At 39.2% G+C, this 15,701-nt stretch overlaps 1 protein-coding gene across 2 annotated transcripts in view; it reads left to right on the top strand.

Moving 5' to 3' along the window:
• nbas (NBAS subunit of NRZ tethering complex) overlaps window positions 1–15,701 on the top strand; it is a 224,197-nt gene that overhangs the window by 186,007 nt on the left and 22,489 nt on the right. For both annotated transcript variants that reach the window (XM_084736747.1, XM_084736746.1), the window contains exon 50: window positions 12,602–12,741. In XM_084736747.1, the coding sequence (XP_084592873.1) occupies window positions 12,602–12,741 (140 nt within the window). The remainder of the gene's footprint in view (window positions 1–12,601; window positions 12,742–15,701) is intronic.

Genomic DNA, 15,701 nt, shown 5'->3' with positions numbered 1-15,701 from the left:
TCCACCATGTTGAATCTACTGAACCTGACATTTTCAACAACGTGCAGTTTGATGATCAGGTGTGTACATGAAGGGAGCAAAACATGATCCAAAAAAGCTGCATTGCTCAGCAAAATAGTCATTGATGTGAAAGCTTGTTGGCTGCATACAGGTAAGAGAAATATTATAATATCTGTGCTGTGTGCAGATGCCTTAGTGATGAGCTTGAGTTGCCTTGTTAACTCAGCGTAAAGCACTCTTCATTCAAACTCCAGAGACAGGAATAAAAATAAACTCACCAAAACTGTCTTGGCTAGTCTGTCAACTATTCAGACAATCACTAACTCTGGTTTGGTTGAAATAAATCCTTAATTCACTGAGTTAGATGTGAAAATATTCTGACTCTACAGGCTGTTTTCCTCCTGTTTATTCCGTGGCTCAGTGGGTGTGTATTATGCTGCTAAATGAGAGTGTGGAGCTGAGCAGCAGCTCTCACTTTTTTTTAGACCATTAAATTAGCAAAATAAAATGACAAAAATCGCCCTCCCAAAAAACCAGCCAGGGATGGACTTGCTAATAGCTGATATGTAATCATCCAGTCGCCCATCCCTAATACCTCCTCAACATCCTTTATCCTGTATTCTAGCTAGCTGTGAGATCTATTGGCAATTGCAGCCACAGTGTGTTTTGTCACAGCAGACAGAGAGGCTGAGCTCTCTCTAAAAATGAACCTCTGAGAGTTTTGCTGTTGAAAATTCAAGTGGTAATTATTAAACTTTGAACAAACTTCAGCTTAATCAGCAGCACTGGTTAACTGTATATCTCAAAAGTGAGTTATTGCTCAGACAACCTCTGCTGATTATGAATGATTGAGTTGTTTGTATTCAGTATTTCCAGACTAGAAATATCTCAGGTTTTCTGTTTTTAATCCAACATGTTGTTTTGATTAATTACTGCAAAGCAAACATACGACGTGAAGGCCTGATTAATCAGTCACTGTAATCTTCTGAGCTGTGTATGATAGACAGATTCTCATCTTCACTCTAATCCATTTAGTCACTAGATGACTGTATAAACCGTTGCCTCACACCTTAAATAAATAGCCTTTGCTGCTTGAAATAGTCACTGTCTGTTTCACTGAGGGTGTCATGTCAGAAAACTGTTTTAAATTCGTCTAATGTTAGCAGAGGCAGTCAATAATTTAGTGGTGCTGGACCACATTCGCTCCAAACAAGTGGAAACCCTGGACTGGCTGTTTATCCTCCATGACACTTAATGTTTCAGCCTTTGTATTCAGAGATAAATCAAGTAAGTCGTAATTACAGGCTCTGTGGCTTTAGGACACTGTCTCTTCAAAACCTCATATAAGACAACAAGTATTCCAAGATTATTATGTTAAATTACTGATTAAACATATGAGATTCAGTGCATGCATTTGGCTGAAACAACATCAAATAGTATGTGACTTGAATCTTGGTCGAAATGTTATAGAATGTACTGTAATGTTAGTACCTCCTGCATTTGTGTAATCATTAGGAATCATAGGGGGACTTATCATTAGGCAAAGGTCATCAATTGCCTCATGCCCCAAGCTACTAAAAGCCCCATAAAATGCCTCATAAACCTATGGTTAAGATTTTTCAGACTTTTCACTAATTAATTAATGAAGTCACAGGCTTAATTGAAGCATTTCTATTTTTATGACTAATTATAGGGATGTGGAGGGCTCAATATCTATCATTGCCTGAGGCCACAATCCGCTCCTGGTCAAGCACAATGTAGAACTCCTCCATCCTCCATTCTCAGTGATGGAGGAGGCTGATATACATTGCAATGCTCAGCCGCCCTTATGTGTTTTTGTTGCCATTGTGTGTCCTGTTGCAATTGAAATCTGATATGATTGACCAGAGCAGCTGGACTGAGATGCATTTGTAAAAATCTGATGGGAATCACACTTCAAACGATGTCCAAATGTGGGTTGGATCTGATTTGCAAAAAATGTTTTTCATTTGTTTTTGTTTTTCTGGTGTCCACATTTTCTTAAATCAATCTGGATACAATCTGGATGAGCCAAAAACAGATGTGAAACAAACTGTTTATTATTTAAGTTCCTTCACGTCCTCCTTTAGTTTAAAGTAAATGCAAAACGTGTACTTCCTATGCTGAATATCTTATCTTCAAAAACTCTAACAGGCACTGGGTGTTTAAACAGCAAATATAACCACTTTCATGTTTTCATGTAGTTACATATTAGGCAGTGATGGAAAGTATCAAAACAGACCTTTATTTTAAGTAATTTGATTATTTTGGCAGCTAATATTTAATTGTTATGCATTGATGCATGTATTTCATTTTAGATTAATGAAAAGTGAAATAAATAACCCCTGTTTTGGTTATTTATGACACTGAAAGTCTAATCAGTGCTGGAGGGTGGTTCTCATTACAAGTGGGGTGAAATTTTTCAAGCGGACTGCTAAATTAGCATATAGTGACTGACACTTTGATCCCAGTTTTCTCATTTAGTATCTTAATTGTATGATGTTATGGTTTCTCGGGGTGCAGACCAAAATGCTGCTTGGACAAAAATAATTCTTAAGAGCAGCTGATACATGTTTTATCTTTAACTCTTATGTTATGCTGAATTTGTGAATATATATGAATTAAATTACAAATTGCGTCTTTAATTGACATTTCAAAAAGCATATGCAGTATATTAGCTGCCATTGAAACTTCAGAATCACTCTAAAATACAGCATGTTTCTGTCAGGCTTGCTGACTGCCACAAACCTCCAATAAGCTTTTTGCTATGACTGAACAACAAAGGACAAACAATCAAGCGACCAGTTCATCAAGTCACAGTATGAACTCACTGCACTCCGGCAGAGCTTCATTCACCAAGCACTCCCCAGAGAAGCCTTTCAGCACCACGGACAGCGTTCATTCACCGACAAATGACAGTGCTTTATGTGTGCGATGAGGTGAAAACACAGTGATATGTTGACAAAAATGTGGTAAATGTCAGTCAACACCTTTCACCAAGGTGGTAGTTACACAGAGCAATTCTGCAGGGGCTTGACCTCAAACATTCATGTTCTATTCTGTAACCTACACCGCAGCCTTTCAGGAAGGTGTTGACATTAACCTGACATCCCCAATGAAATGTCCAAAATGGACAAAAGGGTTTTTTTTGTAGTGGAAGAAAAGACACTATAGTTACTTTCTTTTGAAATCTCTTGTTTACTCCTTTGGAGTGGTTTTTTTTTTTTTTTTTGTTGCGTTGTTCTCCAGGGTGACATTTGACTTAGCTGTCCGACAAGTCCAATCAGATGTGACACCACTGATCAAAGTGACACTACTACAAATTTAGCAAACAGGACAGGAAACATCAGCTTCAATCCCTTATTTTCAGGGCACTGTATCTTTTGCTATAAAAAGGCAACAGCATGTGTTTTTTTATGTATGAAAAAGCATATAGTAAGATTACAAATTGTTACTTGTTCCAGGGTGTGGTGTTTGAGCAAAAGTGTGGTGTTTTCCTGTCTGTTGGCACCGACTTCCCCAACAGTGTACAGTGCTGCAGGAATGAGTCCAAAAACCCAGAAATGAGCTCACATAGTAGCACTTCTAAGTCCTTTGCCTTGAAGTCAGTGGGTTTCTTAAAAAGGTTTTTGATTACATTGTCACATTATCTTCTGCATTATAAAATAGTAAATACCCCACTCATGCATTTTGAGGCTTTTACATCTTTAAAAAAAAAAAAGCATTTACAAGTGGCTAGATAAGATTGTTTGAGATGTTGAACATCATCATACCGAACAGCAGTCACTTAGTGATGGTGACATCAAGTCATGCAACCGTCATGTCGTTTGTTTATATCCCAGTGTTAGCTTTTACTTCTGACAATTGCATTTACGTTTCGTTTGTGAAGATTATCATGCCGAACAAAATGTTGATCACCACAGAACTAATTTTCTGCACTAATACAAAAGCCAATAGGAAAATTGCATTGGTGTTTTGTGGAGGGAACCAGAGCAATGCTAACTTCCGGGTTGACCTACAAAACTATATCAACCCTGTGCACCGCCAGTCTTTCTTGTGGCAACCCTTAAGTATCACCACAGCGCCACCTTTTATTACCATGTTTATTCAGTTAATGGTTGTTGTGCCTGTTGATCCTGAAGGAACTCTAATTTCTTGCATCGACTGCATCTATCTGGCTTTTGATACCAAAACAACAGCAAAAAATATAAATTGTAAAAAAGTGTAGTTCATGTCTCACAGCCCTAACATCAAACTATTTTGATTTGCCTCCAATGAATTTAATTATTAACCATCAAAAATGACAAAATAAATCAAGACAAAGCAGCGTGGGCTCAGGCCCCTTATAGTCCGTAAATATGCGTTTTTGCTCTTAACTCTTGTTGGCAAACAGGCTTCTTGTTTACAAATAAAAATACCTCAAAGCCTAGTTAAAGGTGCAAATCACTGCACACCCCTAAGAAGATTTGGTGTATATTAGGGCATTCTTCATTCACCCTGTGTGCGTGTCTAAAATTATCTACTGTATTACCTTCAAGTGTCACCTGTGTGTTGAAAGCAGTTCAAATTTAAAAGACTACAGTAGAGCGCTTTGATGTCAGAATATTTATTTAGTGAGAGTTTATTCCTTCAGGAAAGACGGCGACATATGGAGGAAATTATTTCACAGGAGTTCATTGAAGCTGTGTTTCAGACAGTGGCGTTCAGCTGATTGTTTTTGATTGTGTGTGCACACCTGCTTGCCTGTTTGCAAGGTCCTTATTATGTTTTGGTGTGTGTGTGTGTGTGTGTGTCCTCCTGTAAATGGAGTGAAAGAAGTCTCATGATGCCAGTAAGTCTCAGGAGAAATAGATGACTCCACTTTTATCTGTATAGCCCTCTCTCTCTCACACACACACACTGCTGCAGTCTTTTATACTTCATCTCCATTTTTATCCTTTGCTGAACTGTGTGTGTGTGTGTGTGTGCGTGTGTGTGTGTTTTCACCCACGTGTCTTCTGACAGTTTTCTGCTCTGCATATCGATTTGCCCCAAAGTGGCTCCCATCTCTCTCTGTCTCTCTTACACACACACACACACACACACACACACACACACACACACACACACACACGCACACACACACATACTTGCTCTCTTTCTTCCCCCTGTTTTATTATCATATGCTGATAGCACGGTTACACTGCAATGCAGTTTTTAATCAGTGGAGAAGATATCCTGTCTGACTACACAAGCTGTTTTGGACAAACTACAACACACCCTGTAATTGCCATTTGTCCCATAGAAATGTGCATATGACTGTGATCTTGTACAGCTTTAAAACTTCAGGCGTGGTGACATTTTAGTCAGTCTTCTTGGGTGAGGATGATGGAAAGAATTTAATAGATTAACGCCCTCAGTGGTATAGTAAAACAAGTGTCTGTGTGCATTTTTGCAAAGCGATAAGCCCAGTGTTAATGTGGAAAAGCACCCCATATTGTTTTCTAAAGCCCCTTTTGCACTGGACAAAAAAACTCATTAACAAACACTAACATCTGGCTTTTGTCTTCAATAGAAAGGAGTACAATCAGCATTCACTCCCAGGTCAAATGACTCTAAAGTATTCAAGGGTGTTTATGAGCTCTACCTCCAATTGGCACTTTTTAACAGAGACAATGAAGAATCACCACATCTGCTGATAGCTGGTATGACTTTGTCTGTACACATGTGCTGAGATTGCACCTCCTTTAAGGTGTAATATTAATGATGATGAAGTGCTCGTCTTTAGTTGAGCATCTGTAAAGTGGTGGATAAACATTTTATTTCCTATAAATCCTTCTCAATGAAAGGTCCTTGTTATTTCGCTTTGCTTTTATTATGAAGCAGCAAAAAGAGGAAATGTTGGGTTTTCTCCAGCAGTAACTTAACACGACTCCTGTACAGCTGAAAGCGAACATGAAACCGTAAAATAAATCCTCAAAGTACAAACAGCAATGCCAGAGAGACGCTAAACTTAAAATCACAGAGATTCATTTAGAAGCTATAAAAGTACTGAGAGCTGAACACACTTTTAAAAACCTCCATCTGCTCTCCTTTACATTCATAACATCAGAAAAAAAGGCAAACTTTTCTCCTGTTAAGAGTCAAGCACCTATTTTTATTGGGTTTAGCTACTTTTTTAGCCACTTAAAAAAAAACAACAACTGCATATACATGCTAATTTTGATGGAAAATAATATAATGCATAAGGCAGGGGTTCCCAATTTTTTTCATGCAATGATCAAGCAAATATTTTGTTTTTATATACTTTTAGGTTTGAAGATAATTAAGTCCTCATAGTCAATCAGTGATCAAACTAGGATCGGTGTAAATCACAAGGAATCAAAATGGCCAAACCTGTTTCTTCCAAAAAGATAAAAGTTTAAATATTCTTTCTTTTGCTGGGAACCCATACAAACCACTCAAGGAACCCTGCTCGTCCCCAGACCCCAGTTTGAAAACCACTGCAGTAAATGGTCATGAAATGTCAGTGCCAATTTATGAACAAATCACGACAGTTTGGAAAATGTAGTACCCATTTTACAGTATCACTTTACACACATGTACCAAGGCGCGCACACACACACACACAAGCCCCTGCATTCACTGAGGTCTGCACTTTTTCCTGTGTTGAAAAGTAAAAGGTTGTCAAAGGGCAATAATGTAGCTCCTGGTAACTACTAGTTGTCATGTCTCATTTACTTCCGCCTCCCCGTCTGCTTACTTCATTTTCATGCTTTCTTCTCATTTCCCATGTCCCTGTGTATCATTTTGCTAAAAGCACGGCTACTTCCAGTCACAGTGGGCGAGCATGTAGCATGTGGTCGGCATAATTTAACAGGGCCGTTTTCTGTGCCAGCAGAAAAAAAAAGTGGTTCTGAAGCTTGAAATTACAAGCAGTGAGAGCTAGCAGCCTTTTTGTTTGTGTGTTTGCTTTCATGCCTGCGTGCAGGCTCTGCTCTCTGTCCCACAGAAATGTTTTTATAGGGTATGATATTGTTTGTTGACCCCTCTGTATCGGTGGTTGCAACTGGCTTACATGAATCGCTGTGCTGACAGGAATTATGTGTGTTTGCCTGTGTGTGTGTGTGTGTGTGCGTGCATTTGCTTTTTTACCTGCACCTGTTGGTTTTTATGTGTTTCTGTGTTTATCCCCTATCTTTAATAGAAAATTCTTGTATGATTTATTTTCTTCATTCCCTCTTTCATGTGTTTTTTCCCTCTTCCCAGCCAGCAACCATCAATTTATTGGCTGAAATGACAACTATCACTGAGGAGATTTTGTCAGCTGCAGATAAGCTACTGTAGTTAGTTAAATAAGCTGATGTTAACTGAATGAGTCTCTGGCTGACATTTTTAATACCCACACAGTGGGTAAATACTGGATGGTGGATGTGGTACAGTAGTTGTAAAGGGGATTTTATTCCATGTAACCACCCACACTAACATAGTTAGTTAATTATGCTCTCCATGGCCCTGAAAGTAACACCCTGTTACTCCTGTAGGCAGTAAACTAGTGAGTTGGACATGCTAACAATCGCAGCTTAAGTTAGAGTAAATAAACATACTGTTTAATCAATTCCTTACATTTTTGCTCCTGAGTTCTTGGTTTTGGAAAGTCAGATGCTGCAGAGCAGACACTAGCTAAATATCAATCTAACAATTAACTAGCTAGTTAAACTTTTGATAGGCTGCTGTGTTTACTTACATAACCTAGGACTGGACCGTTTTAAGTCCAGTTTAACTTGTCCTCAAATGGGAGAATGGTAATGGGCCATAAAAACAATGAAATGAAATAAAAAATAATGGAGTCTAACTTCACTAATATACTGTGCCATTGGCATTTATCCTGCTGTCCAACTCTAAATGATCTTGGGATCTTGGACTAGACAGATGGGGGGGGGTGAGAGGAATTGAGATTGAAAGTGTCTGAAAGCCTGGTAGCTGGAAATGGGAAGTGTATACATTAGATTAAAAAGCAAAAAAAAAAAAGGTGTAGAGAAAGTGTTATAAATATTTAGAGAGGTGGACAGATGTGTGCCTACGGTGTGTATATATATTTAGATCGGCTGATTGACTGAGATGCTGCGTGTCTGATCTAATTTGTCAGCACTTCTCATTGTTATGGTATTGGCTGACAGTCTCATCCTTTCCTGTCTACTTCCACCCCTCCTCCTTCTGCCCTCCTGCCCTCCTGCACTCTGTTCTGTGTACAACACCACAGAGGAAATGTTGATTTTAATCACTAGGCATAATTAATTACCATCCTCCCTTGTTAAGAAAATAAAAGCCTCACAGCCACATAGTAATTGGCAGTGATTTAATTTGTGGTCTACTGTAGGTGAGTTTTGATGAGTGTGTGTGCATGTCTGCGCATGCAAGTGGGTGAGAGGAGGTGGTATGTAGGTGTGTATTTGTATGTGAAAAGACGTGCGTTTATAGTGTGTTTTATAGAACATGCCATCACAATATTATCAGGGAATCCCAAGGCCTTGGATACCCTTGAATCTTCAAACATAATGAATAAATGTGGCCATAAAACTTTATAAAATGCTTCAATAGCGAGAAAGTGTTCGGCATTCAGTATTCATAACACAGTAGGGCAATAACAATGATGAACAGGCTTTGGGTTGGAGTTTACATTCAGTGATGGATTTGAGAGCTTTAGATTGCAGTGAGGGCTTTTTACAGGTAGTTAAGATTCCATTTCTGTTTCCCAAATGACCTCCATTTCCAGAGGGTCCTGAGCTTCAGCTTTACTCATTTATTGCTCCATCCCCCATTATAAGGCGCTTCACTACACCGCTAAGCATGGATCTGCTGTGCTGCCAGTTATTTGCATGTGATGTTACTTAAATTAGAGGTTTAACACCTCAAATGTCTCAGAACCAGCAGGAGTATCAGATGCATTATTAAGGAAATCAGTCAATGCGAATACTGCTTAATTACCAGTCATCCATCGCTAGTTTTTGTCCATTGTGACACAATTAAAAGAGCATTTGGATTATATTAAGCTGCACAACAGACAAAAGGAAATAAATTAATGTTAGGCTAGTGAAGAAATAATACTGTTGGCTAAATACTGTAAGGTATAAAAACAAGTAAAAAACAAATCTTTGCATTTGTCCTTAAACTTAAATTTCCAATTGGTTGATGAAAAAAACAAAAGCATTTTACTGTTTTCCTTTATCAAAGAAGTTCTGTTAGCCAGCAAACTTTGTTATTATTAGCTTGCTGGTTAGAATGTAGGGCAGTTATTTTCATTATCAGTTCCATTATCAGTAGGGATGCACCTATACCACGTTTTTTCAGACCGAGTACAAGTACTTGCATTTGGGTACTTGCTGATACCAAGTACTGATACAAGTACTTAATAATGGCTTAAAGTTCTTACAGTAACTTTTAAAACATATTTTATTTTCATTAAATGCTCACTTTCTAAATGTAACAAATCACTGTTGCTGTTTCGTGCTGCAAGTGTAACCATAGTTACTGTACATATTACTTTTTTAGGTTATTTGTAGTAAGTTACTGTACTGATTTTGTGTTCCTTATTCAGCTGCAGTTTACTGTGTATGTGATATATTTCAGTATAATAATTTCACAACGCTATTATGGACTTGCAGAATTAAGTTCACTGTAATAAATGGTGTTATAATTATTTAATTATCATTTACAGCTTTTTAACTAATATTTTAATTTAACATTTACATGTGTAGTATTTAAGTTTTTTCTTCATGTCCCTTTTGTCTAAGAGCTCATTAGTTCCTACCTGTCATTGTTTTAGGGGGGACAGGTATGAGTGTGGCGCCATGTGTGCAACAGTTTTGTTTCCCCTGATGTGAACCTCAGAGTGAAGTTGCGTGTTCTGTGCTGTCAGGCCGTTTTGGTGAAGAATAAGTTCACAAAGAGAAGTTGCAGCAGCTTATTACCAAGAAAAGGGGGTTACAGACTGGTGGCGGCGGTGTTTTTTCTTTGTCTTCGGATTAATTTGCCGAGGCATCAACTAGTTTGCACCTGAGAGGACAGATTGGACAGCGGCTGGCTGCGGTCTACAGCTGCACTGTGTGCATTTATTTCAGTTTTACATGGACTTACATGGAATTTTACAGACAGTTTCCAAAGTCACTGCAGTCATTAATGGATGATGTTGAGGACAGCAAGTCCCTGATGACGACGTGTCCAAAAAAAAAGAAGATAAGCATCAGCAAACGTCTTGAACTCTACATCATGTTGGTTCTTTAGATGTTTGCTTGTATCAAGTGGCTACTTTTCGTGACGTGGTATCATGTGTGGGGTATTGGAGTAGTTTTATGAGTACGAGTATGTGAGGTCAGTATCAGACTGATACCTGATGCTGGTATTGGTATCAGTGCATCCCTAATTATCAGTTAATCTTTCAATTATTTTCTCAATTATCAATTAGTTGTTTGGCCTATAGAATGTACCTCGATACATGTTCAGTGATGCAATATATCTTAGAAAGTTTTAGATGGCCAATGATTTGCTTCAATACGATTCAGCTCTGTCACGATACAATACGATATAATGCCGTACAAGACAATGCAATGTGTGAATCTTTACATTTACATTTTACAGTGATGCTCCGTGTTACCTGCTCTCACAGTGACATGACGACTCTGTGGGTCAGACTCGTGGCTCAACGCAGTACAATGTCACTTCTGTCACTGTTTCCAGCGTGGTCTGTTTTGATGAAATGAAGAGGAGACACAGGACAGGGAGGAGGGAGCGCTTGTTTTGTGTGATTGTGGCAGCAGGCATCCAGTGAGAGCGGTGCAGGCAAAGGCAGGAAGAGAAAGAAAACGGAGGAAAGTTACAGCGGCACCACATTTATTCCAAAAATGAGCAAGGGACAACTAGCAACTAGCAAGGGACTTAATTCACTTTTGCCTGCACAATGACCTACACAACATGAAGAAGTCACCTGCAGCACTCCACTGTCGCTTTGCAAAAAAATATCTCTTGGGTATACGAGTGTTTCATTCAAAGGCTTTGTAATCGAGTTGTATACAACAGTTTAGTAGATGCAACATGCAGTGAGGCATGCAGTCCCTGCAGCCACAGGAGCTCCAACCCACAGAATTTGGGTTTGTAATTTGTGAATTTGTAAAGCCTTGCCTACTGCTGCCAAACCATTTACAACAGCATCACTGATTTTTATGATTTTATTTGTTTCTTTGAGAATCATGGTGGTGGTCTTTGGCATCTGAATGCATCCATTTTCTGCATTGTTTTGGTAGTATAAAAGCTTAGCATGGTGCACCAGCCAGATTGCTCTAGTGAGGTCAAAATTTATCCTCCCTAAGGAAAAGTATTTTACAACCTCAGAATGCATTTCATTAAATAATTGTGATTGGAACAGCTTCATTTACCAGCCCAAATATAAATACTTTGGAGTTAGCTCTTCACCAGAACTGATAGAGATGAACAGATTGTTTCTGTACTAATCCAGCATCTTATGATTGAAACTAAAGGTTTAAAGAAGAGGTATGTGTTTACAGGTTAATTCACAGACGGGTCACTGTGCCTCAAACTGTTTAAATTGCACTGTGTACAGACCTTTATACGGATGAAATATCACCAGGCTTTACATGGATATCCAGTCGTAAATTTGATCACACCACTGAGGCTGAAACTATGTTTTATGAGTCTGGCTGCAAGTGATGTATGTGTTGTTGTTGTGTGTGTGTGTGTGTCTGTGTGTATGTGTTGTTGTTGTGTGTGTGTGTGTCTGTGTGTGTGTGTGTGTGTGTGTGTGTGTGTGTGTGTGTACATATATGCGTGCATGTGTGACAGAGCCTGTCTTTGCAGCAGCCATGCTTTGGCAGGTTGTAGTTTTCCCCTCAGAAATCAGCCGCTCTCTGAACTGTTAAATCACACTAGAAGCCAACCTTTGAGAAGAAAATTAATTACTTTCCCTCCGCCTCCTCCTCCTCTCATTTTTTCCACATTAACCCTCCCGCATTCCTTTCCACTCTCTTTTCTTACACCCTCTCAGTTTCTCTGTTATTATAGTATAGAATAAGTTTGGCCACAGGTGACCCTTTTTTTTTTAAACTGACAGTGAAATGTTCCATTGCACATGAAGCCTTGTTCCTTCCTTTCAATGCCTTGTTTGAAGTTTGAAGGCTTTGATACCTGTCTAGTTTGAGTGTTTGTGATTGTCTTGTCCACAAACTCTACTGCAATCATTTGATTGTTAGGTTTTGCCATCACAATCCAGAGCATGCTTCATTTGAAATCAATGAAAGCTGCTCTCCTGTCTCTGTTGCCTTTGTGTTGGACAGTCTCTAGTGGATACGTCCAAGATGATAGATCACCAAAATCCATTTCTCTGTGTATGATGCTACCATTTATCATCACATTTACGTTGCACATGTAGCGGGATGTGAAAGAAACAGATGGTTGATCTGGCTTGAACACACTATTCACCTAATTTGTGCGTTGGGCTCACTGGGGACATCTTGCGTTCAAGATCCTCACAGCAGGCCTTTTGCTTCTCGGTCTTGAACTGATTTGCCTTTCTTTCCACCCCTCCTCTCAGATTGAGATAGAAGATGTGGAGAATGAGGAGAAAAGATACACCCTCTTCCTGGATCTTCTGGAAGCTGCACAAAAGTGGGAAGACTTTCAACAGCTCATGCTCCTCCTACAAGCGTGGCCGCCCATGATGAAAGAGGAAGTGTAAGACAAAAAATCTTCTCATTATTCTTAAGTTTTTTCAAGGTTAAAGCACTAGTTTGACATTTTCAGAAATATGCCCATTCCCATCCTCATGTTGATGATATGAAAATACAGCCAGCAGCTAGTTAGCGTAGCTTAGCATTTAGACCGGAAACATGAGTAAACAGCTAGCCTGGCTGCTCAAAGGTAAGAGCATCTCTAAAACTCACAAATTAGCACATTATTTCTCATTTTTGAAATTCACACAAAAACCAAAGTGTAAAAATAATTAACCGTTAAGCTGGACTACATCTCGCTTTCGGACAGAGCTAGGCAAACACAGTTCCCTCCATTTTCATTCCCTCGAGGTCCAGTGTGTAAGATTTCCTGAGATTTATGATGGAATATGATAGAGGGCACAGGTCTTCCTCCACAATGGCCACAATGGCCTGCATGTTGCACCACCATGTTATATTATAATACATATTATAATAATAGAGCGGAATAGCCAGACATTGTACCCAAGAGAGGAACAGCATTGGTTCTACTTACAGCATTTCATAAGTGTTGAAGCCACCACAGGTTCTCCTACATGCTTGGAAAGGGAAAGTGACACAAGGTGTTTGCAATCTGCAAGCTGACCGATGCCATTAAATTCTACACACTAGTCGTTTAATGCTAAGCTAAGCAAACAACCTGCTGATTGTAGCCTGATATTTACTGTACACGTATGAGAGTAAAATGTCAAAACTATTTCTGTAAGCACCACTAGTACAGTAATTACTTACTCAAGAGTTGATAATTTGCTTTCAATCCCATGTGTACAGCTCATTAGAAAAGAATCACACATTCATACATACAAGATTTTTTTAGAACACCCTCACAAATCTATATTTTATTGGCAGGCTTTTGGAGATAGAAAATGCAAATATCCTGTTATAACAAGTTGTGAGCAGAATACTAACGTTGTAGCAGCTGATTTACTTTCTTTTTATCCTTTCTCACCTAATTTAATTCTCTCTCTTTTTACCTCTTCACGTAATGCATGGGTGCCCTCTAAGCATCTTCAGTGAATGTCAGTTTTAAAGTTAAAGTGCAAAATGAGTGCTGTTTCACTATTTTGGGTCAAAGCTGCCTCTTATCCGTGCTTAAAGTAAGTGAATAGTGTGAAGAGTATGTTTTGGTGCATAACAGGCAATGACGGACACTCTGAATAAGGTTTATAGCGTAGTTTGTTAACGAAATCAAAGACACAAGGTCATTGACATTTTAATGGATAACTTATGTGCAAGGTGTTCTCATTCACTAAGAGTAGGAATGGAGAAAAGTCACACAGGTAAACGTGTTGCTCGTTGACTTTAGACTTGGAAATGACAACAGGCGTCTTCACAAAGCTCCAGGCTCTGGGCTTCTTGTACCAGCTCGTGTCTTATGACCCTCAGCAAGTGTTGGCATTATTATCGATAAGTGTCTAATGACGTGATTGCTCCTCTCTTGCACCATTGTTCTTGATTAAAAGTGAGCAATGCTCAGAGGACCGGTGAGACAATACAGTGTTATGCAGTCAGGAGTTTAACCTTCCAGTTCAGTCAAAGCAGACTGTTTCGATCTGCAATTTAAAGTCAAGTACACTCTGATGACTTTGGTTTGTTGATGAACAAGATTTACATGTGTTCATTAGGCCAAAACAAACTGCCTGATGGGATACTTGCTCTTTTGAACTGAAGTAAACATTATACTAAGATCAGAATACACAATATTTTGTCTGTCCATGTGATTGCTATGTCAGTTTAGGGGATAACAGTCCTGCTGTGACTTCACAACTTACCCGAGACTGACTTCCAAGATGAGAAATGTCAGCATAGTATCACTCACCATGTCATAAGTAGTCTTCCTGTCTTTTGAACTGTCTCAAGCCCGTCTACAACCAAATAGATCCAGGTCTTCAGGAGCCAAAAGAACTGAACTCAGGAACTTTTGTGCATGCCTGTTTGCTTTTCCACCACATCTGAAGAACTGTGAAGATTAGGCAAATAAGATGGATAATGGTTTGGGGCAGCTGTGGCTCAGGAGGTAGAGTGGGTTGTTCAATCCCCACGTCCTCCCGTCCACATGTTGAAGTGTCCTTGGTCAAGTCGCTGATTTCTGGGTTGTTTCTCAGCTGCTGGGGTTGCACAAGCCTCTGCACTCCTAATTGCCGATCCCAAGCTCAAATAAAATAAGAAAGGTTGCATCAGGAGGGGCATCTGGATATGCCAAATCAAATATTTGGAAAATAAAATCAGAGTTGTGTGCGTGGTTGTGCAAGGCTTGGTTTTCCATCGACACATAGATAGTTCGCTGTGCACAGATGATCGGCTCTGACGACAAGCAATGGGGGAGAAACTGAAAGGAGTTAGAGAATGGATTAAAAGTCACTCTGGTTTTCTTTGTATTTACTGTTCAGAGGCTCTGATATTTAAAGCATGCAAAGGAGATGGTTTGATAGTTATATGTTTCTGCTTTATAACACAGCTTTGTTAAATGTTCGATTCTGTTTGGTCGATAACAGCATTGGACAGTCTGTTATTTCTTTATGGCAGAACTTGAGTCTGTTGACTTGAAAAGACCCAATACCTTCCCCCAAGTCCAAAGATTAAGAAGTGTGCTACAAATTAACGAGTAATGTTAAAGATATTCATCCTAAGCAACACTTAGTTCCTCAGATCCACTTTGTTCTGAACCAGTCCAACAGCATCCAGTCAAGCTGCAGGAGAGAACCATGAAGAACTGGTGTTACATTACTGAGGGCCAGTTGGAAAACATTAAACCAAAGACAGTTAAGTTCAAATACTACGAGGTTGTCAACAAAAAACAAATTGCAGAATCCAAATCGTGTGGACTTTGGACTGGACTTGGTCAGTCTTGACTAGGAGTTGTCTCTGGACCTGTCTGTCTTGACTTAGGACTTGATGTTAAACTAGACTAGAAACTTACTTGTG

The sequence above is a fragment of the Lutjanus erythropterus genome, chromosome 15 (assembly GCF_056507025.1).
Source record: "Lutjanus erythropterus isolate fLutEry1 chromosome 15, fLutEry1.hap2, whole genome shotgun sequence".
NCBI classification, from domain to species: Eukaryota; Metazoa; Chordata; class Actinopteri; order Lutjaniformes; family Lutjanidae; genus Lutjanus; species Lutjanus erythropterus.
This window is presented reverse-complemented; position numbering and strand designations above follow the sequence as displayed.